The sequence below is a fragment of the Oncorhynchus mykiss genome, chromosome 9 (assembly GCF_057628025.1).
Source record: "Oncorhynchus mykiss isolate SJ-2025 chromosome 9, ASM5762802v1, whole genome shotgun sequence".
Classification (NCBI taxonomy): Eukaryota; Metazoa; Chordata; class Actinopteri; order Salmoniformes; family Salmonidae; genus Oncorhynchus; species Oncorhynchus mykiss.
This window is the reverse complement of record NC_143030.1, coordinates 16,148,814-16,161,536: the sequence shown is the minus strand read 5'-3', so window position 1 is coordinate 16,161,536 and position 12,723 is coordinate 16,148,814. Positions and strand designations below refer to the sequence as shown.

The window sequence follows — 12,723 nt, the reverse complement described above, 5'->3', positions numbered from 1 at the left end:
CAACACTTCCCCGTTCCTTGGGAGAGTGTGTCCCCATGCTTCCCTATACCACGTCCCTCATGTGTACACGCCCCTCCGATGGCCTCAGGTGCCATCCAACTTCTGACACCAATGCACCGAATTCAGGGGTAGCCCTGCCTGGGACATGACTCCGGGTCCCACGACTTTCAACCCAACACCTTAGCCATTACATGAGGAGATCCAAACCTCTTCACAAGGTCGCTAGGTGTTGGGTTGCTACAATAGATGCCTATTTATTAGAGGGTAGCAACAAGAAGCAAAACACAGTCTGTATTTGTCAGCTCCATGCAGTGTCAGTAGATAAATCAAACCAATGTCCAACTCATCAGCTATATAAATGAAACTCCAAAAAAGTCAAAAATATACTGTAATCAGCCTTTTGTTTATAACCATTAATGACCTTCAACATTCTTACTGAAGCATTATTGTCTCCTTTCTCAGAGTCCATACCACCACATGAAGTACAACTAATATTCAGAACACTGGTTAAGCTTGGGACCGGAGACAACAAAGATGGCACACAACAAGGGCTCATCCCTATCCAATGCCCGTGGTCGTGAAATTTATGTTGGAAGTCAAATCAGGGATTCCATTTCACTTCTGGATGTTTTGTACGCAAATGAATTTGAAGAAGAGGACATAGACTCCGCAGTAGCTAAGAAGACTGAGGTAGATTTTTACAGAGGAGCCCCACCTCAATGGCTTAACTTCTACTGGGCTGAAAGGGCAACGTCAGCTGATAAAATAACCCCCTTTATCAAAAGAGACGGGTTCACGGAGCTGATCGAAAATATTAAGAAACGGCGTAAGGGCGACCTGACACCTACCATGAATCTGCTGCATCAGCCAGGCAGCGGAGGAACCACTCTGGCCAAGCAGGTGCTCTGGGATATGAGGAAAACATTCAGATGTGCTGTTCTAACAGGTGCTACCTCAGACATCACAGCTATCGCCAAGCAGGTGATTCTCCTTTTCACTGCAGGCGGTCAAGGCCAGCAGAACACTGTGCTCTTACTGCTGGAAGATGAGCGTATTCTGGAGAATCTGCAGGATGCCATCATCAAAGAGATTACAGACCGAAACATTACAACCCACAGGCCTGTGGTCATCATTTTAAACTGTGTGCGTAAGGAAGTTATCAAACAAGAGGACCATAACAAATCAAGACATGTTATTCTCAGGATGGAACTTTCTGAAGCAGAGAAACAACAGTTTGAGGAGAAACAGATTGAGATCAGTCGAAGCTACAGTAATGAACACAAACAGTTTCATGGCTTTAACATAATGCGAGAAAATTTCAGTGGAGATTATGTTAAAGAAACGTGTGCCCTTTCAGGAGATGTCAGGAAAAATAGAAGACCTAAAAATGACCAGCTTCTTGCATTCTTATCACTGGTGAATGCCTACGTTCCTGGCTCCCACCTTCTGCAGTCTCAATGTCAGGCATTCCTGGGGCCTCCAGATCCCATTTATGGAGGTCCTTCCTTTGAGCAGCGAATGGAGCCTTTCACTCATCTGATAGTGACATTCCCTTCACAACAGGGACAAGACAAACACGTCCGCATGGCTCACCCACTGATTGCACAGCAGTGTGTTAAGGTATTGGCTATGGCAGGTGTGCCCAGGAGTGATACAGCAAGGAACTTTCTGACAGACTTTTGTAGAGAAGAGGTGCAGCAACATTTGATGCCTATCATCAAAGACATGCTAACTAAGAGGGAAATCACAGTGGACCATCAGCAGAAGACAGGACTTGTATGTGTTTTACAAAACAAGCCAACAAAAAGGGAAATGGGAGAAGAGAGGAAAGACACGTTTTCCAGGTTGATTCACGATATTGAAGCCAATGAATCCAAAAGCAATTGTGTATCTGTTTTGCGATTAGCTTCAGAGAAAATCACGCAAAACCCATTTTTTCCTCAAGCTCTTGCTCGTTTCTTTTACCTTAGGATGGGGGAATATGGTGAATCAGAGCAGTGGGCAAAAATAGCAAAAGACAGAGATCCTAAGAATTCTTTTGTTGCTGACACTCTGGGGCAAGTATACAAGAACCATTTAAATAGCAGGGTCCATGTTCCTTCCATCGCTGCACAAGACATCTTGCAACTGGCAGTAAAGGCCTTTGAGGCTTTCAAAGATGTGGAATGGGCTGCTGAAAATGAGCAAGGAGCAGACATGCAAGATGATGGTATGACAAAAGTCTCACACATCTTTAACAACAGAGGACTATTTGGATATCTAGAGGTTGCCAACATCGTTTTTGACTCACTTGTCTCTCTTGATAGAAACTGGCAAAAGGTCCTTACCATGGAAATATCTGCTGACTCCTTTTTCATATCAATCAGACAGAAAAAGCTCTTCAAGTACAAGCCACTCATCATCAGCCTCAGGGATGAGGTGGAGAGGAAATGTGAGTTTTTTGATGGTTACCTGACGTACTCCAAGCCCAGCATGAAAAGAAATGAACCACATTACTTTCAGACTGATGTCAAGAACTGTTACTGCAAATACGTGGGGACATGCACACCTATACACTCAGAGTCTGCAATAGATGTACCCCTCCAGAAGCTCAAAGAAGCAATGGCCACTGCCTTCCCTGGACTGCTTTGCTGTCTTGATAAGGGCTATGATGAATCTAACTTGAGCCGAATAACAAAATTGTGGGAGGAAATACAAGAATGTGAAAAAAATAAAGACGGTGGTGGTGAGAATCAAGCTTCCCAAAACTTCATCCTTGCCAACATCATCTTAAGCAAAGTTGAAGCAGCATCTCCAATGCTTACCCCTTTGCCAATCCTAAGAAGAACTCTGGAGAGACATCTATTGGCCAATTACGGTAACCAAACCCCAGAGTTTTACCTCTTAGTCCTTTTGCTGTTTTGGCCCGAGGAGCATAAGAAAATAGGATTCAATATTGACCTCAATAAACGTATTATTGAGATGCAAGACTCCTACAACGACACATACAAGAAGCATCTTCGCTCAAGGTACCTTCGCCCCCTTATTTTCCTGGGAAAGGGTGAGGGTTTGAGCAGATTGGTTCATAGATCAAAAATAGACAACCTATTCGTAGAGGAGAATCAAATGGCACGGCCAGAGGCAAGGACAGACACTATAGATCAAAAGTGGAGCAGTGGTGAGGTGTGGAGAGAACCCAGTGTCCAGGACCTTCTTCTTCCAGTCAATGGAGTGGTTAGACAGCACAGGGTGTTTGCGTGTGTTGATGGCAAGGAGATTGAAGTCTGTGCCGACCAACAAAGCAAAGTTTGGAAGTCTGGAGACGTCTGCTTCTACCTTGGCTTCACCATTAGAGGTCCTGTGGCCTATGGCATACAGTACCCATCCCATCACGGACATTTCTTCCATTCAGATAGGATGACAGGGGAGGTACCTCGTAAAATGTTGGAAGTACCTGACATCAAATCGATCAAAGACGGTAAGGCAGTTACTGTATAGTCATATATTTCTCATTTTCATTTACGTTTTTGACACGAGTGACACAAGAGACTTCCAAACCCACTGACGATTAGTAAAGCTCAAACCAAGTTTAATCACCCAAAGGATAAGACATCTTCACACAGTCACTGGTATTTAACCCTTCCTCCTATGCTCCTACCCTTACACCTCTGAACATCCAATACGCCTCTGTTGCTAGACAGAATTTTTGTGATATCTGTTCTTCCTCACTTCATCTGACCTAACCTTACCTCTGCTCAAATTCCTCACTTCTCCTCAAGTCACAACTGTCATGTTGACATGTACCAGACTGTGGCCATTCTTCTTCCCATAGGATCCCTCATGTCTAACAATAACATATTCTGACAGAATGTAAACGTTCTACATTCCCCTCTCTCCCTCAGTGAAATGAATACAGATACTTCATATTTTCAAGTTTAGAACTCAGAACCCATCACCACCAATCTACACGGGGGAAACAGTGACGCTGGGAGTATTTGTGACTCATCTCATGGAGATTATAGTTAGCACTAAATATAATTCTTATGATATTTGTCATATCATTGATTTTACATTGCTTTGAGTACCAGGAAATTAAGACTGTACAGTCGTTGCCAAAAGATTTGAGAATGACACAAATAGTCATTTACACAAAGTTTGCTGCTTCAGTGTCTTTAGATAGTTTTGTCAGATGTTACTATGGAATACTGAAGTATAATTACAAGCATTTCATAAGTGTCAAAGGCTTTTATTGACAATTACATGAAGTTGATGCAAAGAGTCAATATTTGCAGTGTTGACTCTTATTTTTCAAGACCTCTGCAATCCGCCCAAGCATGCTGTCAATTAACTTCTGGGCCACATCCTGACTGATGGCAGCCCATTCTTGCATAATCAATGCTTGGAGTTTGTCAGAAGTTGTGGGTTTTTGTTTGTCCACCCGCCTCTTGAGGATTGACCACAAGTTCTCAATGGGATTAAGGTCTGGGGAGTTTCCTGGCCATGGACCCAAAATATCGATGTTTTGTTCCCCGAGCCACTTAGTTATCACTTTTGCCTTATGGCAAGGTGCTCCATCATGTTGGGAAAGGCATTGTTCATCACCAAACGGTTCCTGGATGGTTAGGAGAAGTTTCTCTAGGGGGATGTGGTGGTACCGTTCTTTATTCATGGCTGTGTTCTCAGGCAAAATTGTGAGTGAGCCCACTCCCTTGGCTGAGAAGCATCCCCACACATGAATGGTCTCAGGATACTTTACTGTTGGCATGACACAGGACTAATGGTAGCGTTCACCTTGCCTTCTCCCGGATGCCCCAAACAATCGGAAAGGGGATTCATCAGAGAAAATGACTTTAACCCAGTCCTCAGCAGTCCAATCCCTGTACCTTTTGCAGAATATCAGTCTGTTCACCAGGCTCACTGTTCATTAACTCTTGGAAGTGCTTGCACAAAGGATAGTAACATCTCATCCTGTGTTCTTGGAATCTGTTCCTGATGTTTTTCCTGGAGAGAAGTGGCTTCTTTGCTGCCCTTCTTGACACCAGGCCATCCTCCAAAAGTCTTTGCCTCACTGTGTCGGCAGATATACTCACACCTGCCTGCTGCCATTCCTGAGCAAGCTCTGTACTGGTGATGCCCCGATCCCGCAGCTGAATCAACTTTAGGAGATGGTACTGGCGCTTGCTGGACTTTCTTGGGCGCCCTGAAGCCTTCTTCACAACATTTGAACCACTCTCCTTGACGTTCTTGATGGTCCGATAAATGGTTGATTTAGGTGCAATCTTACTGGCACCAATATCCTTGCCTGTGAAGCCCTTTTAGTGCAAAGCAATGATGACGGCACGTGTTTCCTTGCAGGTAACCATGGCTGACAGAGGAAGAACAATGATTCCAAGCACCACCCTCCTTTTGAAGCTTCCAGTCTGTTATTCGAACTCAATCAGCATGACAGAGTGATTTCCAGCCTTGTCATCATCAACACTCACACCTGTGTTAACGAGAGAATCACTGACGTGATGTCAGCTGGTCCTTTTGTGGCAGGGCTGAAATGCAGTGGAAATCTTTTTGGGGGATTCAGTTCATTTGCATGGCAAAGAGGGACTTTGCAATTAATTGCAATTCATCTCATCACTCTTCATAACATTCTGGAGTATATGTAAATTGCCATCATACAAACTGAGGCAGCAGACTTTGTGAAAATTTATATTTGTGTCATTCTCAAAACTTTTGGCCACGACTGTATTAACACCGTGGTTAGTACTTTGTGTACTTGATTTTCTGATTGATATGTCTGTCCCCAGAGCCCGTGAGAAGCTGCACAACATGTGCCAATGTCATGGTGAGTACAATAGTAGTAGATAAGTGTTTGACAAATCCAAATTCTTTACCACCACCTATGTTGACTGTGCTCGGAATTCATGAATGTAAATTGTTTTCAGGAAAAATAAGAAAATATCCAAAACATTTAGCTCCATTTTCAGATGGAATTACCCAATTGACAGCAGGATTATAAAAGAGTTATTTGTGGAGGGGTACGGTTCTACCAACAATCCTTGTCATCTGAAGAACCCTTTTTGGGAGACAATGGATATTTGTAAGGCAAAGGGTTCTACGTAAAACCATTAACATGCAAAGAACCATTTTTGGAAGAAAAGTATATTTAGATTTTTGTTAAGGCAAGAAGGTTTCTTTGGAAGGCAAGAAACCTTCTACACATAACTCCTTCTGAATCTGAATGAGTTTATTTATTGTACATTTTTATTTGTGTTTAAACTTTAACTTCAGGAGTTTAAAAAGATAGGTGTGAGTAAACCTATATGGGAATATTTGTGCATATATCTGGTATTCCCTTTTATCATTTGACATGTGACTGACATAGTGGTGTAAAATAACCCCAGTGTTGATATTAATAACCAGTTGAGTGGTTGTCATTTTTCCTCTATGTAGAGTATAACATTAAAAACCACACCCATCAATATCATACACTGCTCAAAAAAATAAAGGGAACATTTAAACAACACAATGTAACTCCAAGTCAATCACACTTCTGTGAAATCAAACTGTCCACTTAGGAAGCAACACTGATTGACAATAAATGTCACATGCTGTTGTGCAAATGGAATCGACAACAGGTGGAAATTATAGGCAATTAGCAAGACACCCCCAATAAAGGAGTGGTTCTGCAGGTGATAACCACAGACCACTTCTCAGTTTCTATGCTTCTTGGCTGATGTTTTGGTCACTTTTGAATGCTGGCGGTGCTTTCACTCTTGTGGTAGCATGAGACGGAGTCTACAACCCACACAAGTGGCTCAGGTAGTGCAGCTCATCCAGGATGGCACATCAATGCGAGCTGTGGCAAGAAGGTTTGCTGTGTCTGTCAGCGTAGTGTCCAGAGCATGGAGGCGCTACCAGGAGACAGGCCAGTACATCAAGAGACGTGGAGGAGGCCGTAGGAGGGCAACAACCCAGCAGCAGGACCGCTACCTCCGCCTTTGTGCAAGGAGGAGCACTGCCAGAGCCCTGCAAAATGACCTCCAGCAGGCCACAAATGTGCATGTGTCTGCTCAAACTGTCAGAAACAGACTCCATGAGGGTGGTATGAGGGCCCGGCGTACACAGGTGGGGGTTGTGCTTACAGCCCAACACCGTGCAGGACGTTTGGCATTTGCCAGAGAACACCAAGATTGGCAAATTCGCCACTGGCGCCCTGTGCTCTTCACAGATGAAATCAGGTTCACACTGAGCACATGTGACAGTCTGGAGACGCCGTGGAGAACGTTCTGCAACATCCTCCAGCATGACCGGTTTGGCGGTGGATCAGTCATGGTGTGGGGTGGCATTTCTGCCAGCCAGAGGTAGCCTGACTGCCATTAGGTACCGAGATGAGATCCTCAGACCCCTTGTGAGACCATATGCTGGTGTGGTTGGCCCTGGGTTCCTCCTAATGCAAGGCAATGCTAGACCTTATGTGGCTGGAGTGTGTCAGCAGTTCCTGCAAGAGGAAGGCATTGATGCTATGGACTGGTCTGGACATCTGGGACATCATGTCTCGCTCCATCCACCAACGTCACGTTGCACCACAGACTGTCCAGGAGTTGGCGGATGCTTTAGTCCAGGTCTTGGAGGAGATCCCTCAGGAGACCATCCGCCACCTCATCAGGAGCATGCCCAGGCGTTGTAGGGAGGTCATACAGGCACGCGGAGGCCACACACACTACTGAGCCTCATTTTGACTTGTTTTAAGGACATTACATCAAAGTTGGATCAGCCTGTAGTGTGGTTTTCCACTTTAATTTTGAGTGTGACTCCAAATCCAGGCCTCCATGGGTTGATAAATTTGATTTCCATTGATAATTTTTGTGTGATTTTGTTGTCAGCACATTCAACTATGTAAAGAAAAAAGTATTTAATAAGATTATTTCATTCATTCAGATCTAGGATGTGTTATTTTAGTGTTCCCTTTATTTTTTTGAGCAGTGTATTTCCCAGCATATTCTATTGCCGGTTGATTTTAAGAATTGTTTGTTTCAAAACCTGTGTTATTGCATGTACATTGACTGGTTGATTAATCTTGTGCTACAAAAAGATAAATAACATACATTTTCCTAAACTAATACAGTCTGTTAGTCCTTGGACTTATTGCACCCGTTACTGGGATGGTTGTTCAAGTTTAGATTTAGTCTCATTTATCAATATTCCCTACCCTGACAGTTATTCTGAATGCAGGTTGTGAGTGATACAAATTTGTGAATAAAAAATTGTTGGATATCCTCACTCTGGCTGGATTCCAATTAGAATTCCAATTAGAATTACACATCACTTTGCAAGTGAGCATAATGTGACTTGCAGGCCTGCTGTGGCCTGTAAACCAGGAGTTTCCTACCACCACTGTGTTATTGTATAATTATGCATTCAAAGAAAGGCCTTATGATATGTTATGTATTGTCATAAAAAGTTTCATTGGTTAAGGTTGGTGGAACCATTCATAGAGGGTTCTAAGGAAGAACCCTTCAAAAATAAACAGGTTCTAAGTAGATCCATTCATAGAGGGTTCTAGGTAGAACCATTTACAGGGGGTTCTATGACGAACCCTACATAGAGGGTTCTAGGTAGAAACCTCTGCAAAGGGTTCTACCTAGCACAAAAAAGGGTTCCCCTATGGGGACCAACCAAAGAACCCTATATTGTTTAATTTAACTACTTTTTTTCTAAGAGTGTATTGTTCAAATCAGAAACCATTCTTCATTCAAGTAAAAAATAAATGTATAGAATAAGGTTTACAAAAGTGAAGGAAAAGAAACCATTCAAAGTACATATTTAACACTGCAATGTTTTAAAAATGATGTTGTAAATACAGTTTGATCATCTGTGATAATCAGAGATCAATGTTCTCTTATTCAGGAGTCTACCAACTGGGTTCAGGTTGAACCTGTGGTCATCACTGAAGAAGCCCCAATGTTCAGGTACACTCCTGGAATGTATTAGTCCCTCACCATATACAGAATGATAAAAGCTTTCAGTTTTGCTATCCAACAATTCTGTTTTAAGATAACAGTAACTAGATGGAATAAACCTCCTATCCATTATTTAAAGAAAGTCTGACTTTATAGCATTTGTTGAACTACTTGTAAAAACGTAAGAAATACAAGTATGTGAGGATCTACAGAAAAGTTTAACAAAGTAAAGTAACTATTATTATGTTTGTCAACTGCTGATAAACAATTAAATACATGACTTACTTACTAAATCCATTCTGTCTTCTTTTCATGCCGTACCTAGCATGTCTCCCCCGGGGCGCTACGAGTGCAGAGTATCAGGGCTCCGATGGGTGTGTAAAGACCACGTCAGTCTGCAGTATCAATTCAGCTCCTGGGAACCTCACAGTGCAATGATGAAAAGCTTGGGGTACAAGCAAGGAGGCCCCCTATTGGACGTCACAATCATTGCAGGAGAACTGGAAGAAGTGCATCTGCCACATTTTGCCTGTTTCGGTATGGGCGTAGATTTTTTTAAACTAAAATATAACTGATGCAAACTACTTTTAAAAAGCCTTGTTGTTGATGTCAACCTGATGCTTATGCAAATGTACCTGTTTTTATCTCTGCAGGCGATGATCCCTCCTTCAAAGAGAAAGTGAGAGTTCTACATGTAGAAGACTGTGGTGTGTCCGTAGAACAAGTGGATGAAGTCACCCGCTTCCACGTCAAGATCCTCCATCCAACCTTCTCTGCAAAAGGAGTTCTCGTGAGATCTGGCTTTCCACTGAAAGTACACTGTGACTTGCTGCTCTACCAGGCCAAGGCCCCATCTTGGACAGACTCCTGAAGAGAGGAGTCATCACTGACAATGGCTACAGTGACGTGAGATCTGAAAGAACCAAACAGAAGAAGATGAGGGAGCTCTTTGATGGGCCCCTGACAGGATGTGGCCCCAAAGGCAAAGATATTTTCTTAGAGATCCTGAAAGAGCAGGAGCCATTTCTAATCAGAGAATTGAAAGGTGAATGAGAAGCTGTATACATTTGAAGTTTAATTTTAGGGGAAAGGACACGGATGACAAGACTCCTAGACAGGGGTTATCGCTGACGAGAGCTATGATAAGTTGATGGCTAAATGCACCACCCAGGACCAGATGAGGACGCTCTACTCAGGACCAACAACGTTAAGTGGCACCAAAGACACCTTCTATGTCATCCTGGAGGAGCTTGTATCATCCCTGATCGATGAACTATTCATTGACAAACCACCTATAATCATTGATAGGTGAATGAAGGAGTGGTGAAATGTTTCTTAAAAAAAGGGCAGAAATCTGATGGCAGTTGCACTTTGTTTCTTTGTGTGTTAATGACTTTGTGAAAATAATCACAAATGTTTAAAAGAAAACACTTTTTTTATGGAGGGTTGGAGTTTGATTAGAATTGTATTTATTTATTTAGAGACAAGAAAATATATAAAGGAAAGATTTTAAAGAAAAATGTAATGACTTAATTTAGGCAACTATGTGAATGACAAGTCAGTGATGGTAAGGAATATCAGCATGTCAATCAAAATACAAATATATAACATTGTAAAGCTTTATTCAACAGCTTATAACAGCTGTTTATATCATCTGTACTGGGCAGGCGTGTCCTCCCAAGCATCAATATGACAAACTCTTACGAGTGGCTTTGTTTGTGTCTTGTAAAGTATTGCATTAAAGCAAACCCTCTGCCACACCTGCTGCATACAAACTTCATTTATTTCTGATGCGTTTTCTGATGTCCTTTAATGTTACCTAGCTGGGCGAAATATTTCCTGCATATGTCACAATGGTATGGCTTCTCCCCTGTGTGGATTCTCGGATGGACTTCCAGCTCCACTTCAAAAAAATAAAAGGACTTCCAACACTCGTCACAGTAGTGAAGCTTCACCCGTGTCTCTTCTCGTGGGTTCTGAGTGACAATTTGTCCACGGATCTGCAATCACACGTTCAACACGCAAACGATTTCTCTTCCGTGTGTGTCGGAACATGTCTTCCCAAACTCAACTCTTGACTGAACTGTTAACTAACTGCGGTCAGGGAAACTGCAAGCGTACGGCTTCTCCTTGATGTGTGTTTTCTGATGTGTTTTCATGTTACTTAGCTGGGCGAAATCTTTCCCGCATATGTCACAATGGTATGGCTTCTCCCCTGTGTGGATTATCTGATGGATATTAAGCTCATATGGTAATAAAAAGGACTTCCCACACTCATCACAGTAGTAAGGTTTCACCCCAGTGTGTCTCTTCTCGTGGGTTCTGAGCGACGATTTGTCCGCGGCTCTGTAATCACATGTGGAACAAGCAAATGGTTTCTCTCCTGTATGAGTACGAACATGTATTTGCAAACTCAACGCATGACTGAACCGTTTACCACAGTCGGGTAAACTGCAAGTGTATGGTTTCTCCTTGGTGTGAGTTCGCTGGTGCGTCTTCAAGGTGGCCAGACATCGGAACCTCAGCCCGCATTGCGAGCATTCCTGCAGTTTGTTGCCCGTGTGGATCTGTTTGTGTCTGGACCAGGTGGTGTAGTTGGAGAACTTGCTGCCACATACATTGCAGGAGAAGGGTTTGGCGCCTGTGTGAACCCGTTGGTGATCTTTCAGATGTGATTGAAGTCGGAAGCTTTTCCCGCACTCGGAGCAGCAGTGTGGTTTCAGTCCGGAATGAAGGAGCTTAACGGGGGGCCCGACTCTCCCCACCCTGCGGAAAAATTTGATTTGTTCCCCCCATATATATCACTGTTAACATAACTATTTCATTTCAATACTATTAATAATACGCAATGAAAGCACTTGTGCTGATTATAGACACTTAATAGCGCGTTTTTACGTTTCACAAATTGCGACCCCCGCCCTTTGCCTCACAATGGTTGGATCCAAGATCAGCATGCAGCTGTAGTGCTTCTAAATCCCTGTGATAAGGTTAGCGATAAACTGAACATAACTACACTCTCTTCTACCATTGTCTTAAATGTCTTTAAATGGTCTCGTTGCAAAAGCTAAATTGTCACTGGGGGACTTTGAAGCACCTGTGTGCCGATCTTGGAGTAAACCGAAGATAGCAAAGATTATAACAAACACCACAGAAACGGAATTGGTGCTCGCTAGCTCTGCAAATGCAGCTATTGTGGGAAGCCAGCAAATATAAAATGACAACATAAACTATATTAAAATTACAAAATGTTGCAGCTTACGTTGTGTAAATGGTGAACTCATACATACAGCTGTCAACCCTTGTCACTGCAATCCGTTCACATTTGCTAGCTGACCAGCTAGCTTCCTTGTAGATCGAAGCCCATTATAGAATGATAGAAGCTAATAGATGATAGAAGCCCATCTCCTACTGTAAATAACCTACACACTATGTGTGTATCCAGCCAGCCAGCCAGGTAGAAAAATGACAGTAAAAAGACGGACATCAGAGCATTTTTCAGTACACCAAAACGCAAGGTAAGAACCCTAGTAGCCTAATATCACAAAGACTAGTTGATAAAATGTTTATTTATTTTTTTATTTCACCTTTATTTAACCAGGTAAGCTAGTTGAGAACAAGTTCTCATTTGCAACTGCGACCTGGCCAAGATAAAGCGTAGCAGTTTGACACATACAACAACACAGAGTTACACATGGAATGAACAAAACATACAGTCGATAATACAGTAGAAAAAAAGTCTATATACAGTGAGTGCAAATAAGGTCAAATAAGGGAGTTAAGGCAATAAATA

At 42.6% G+C, this 12,723-nt stretch overlaps 2 protein-coding genes across 2 annotated transcripts; both read left to right on the top strand.

Annotated features, from left to right (window-relative positions):
- The first annotated feature begins 486 nt into the window (after window positions 1-486).
- On the top strand, window positions 487-4,504 carry LOC149980783 (sterile alpha motif domain-containing protein 9-like). The gene has a single exon (XM_090183573.1). The coding sequence runs from the start codon at window positions 535-537 to the stop codon at window positions 3,475-3,477; it is 2,943 nt and encodes a 980-aa protein (XP_090039699.1). The 5' UTR covers window positions 487-534; the 3' UTR covers window positions 3,478-4,504.
- Window positions 4,505-5,764: 1,260 nt separating this feature from the next.
- On the top strand, window positions 5,765-10,066 carry LOC149980782 (NACHT, LRR and PYD domains-containing protein 1 homolog; the record flags this gene model as incomplete). The annotated part of the gene is given in 5 exon segments (XM_090183662.1): window positions 5,765-5,815; window positions 8,881-8,942; window positions 9,259-9,470; window positions 9,587-9,780; window positions 9,783-10,066. Coding segments are annotated over 5 exon segments (723 nt in total), but the record flags the coding sequence as incomplete, so codon positions are not given.
- Between the last annotated feature and the right edge of the window lie 2,657 nt (window positions 10,067-12,723).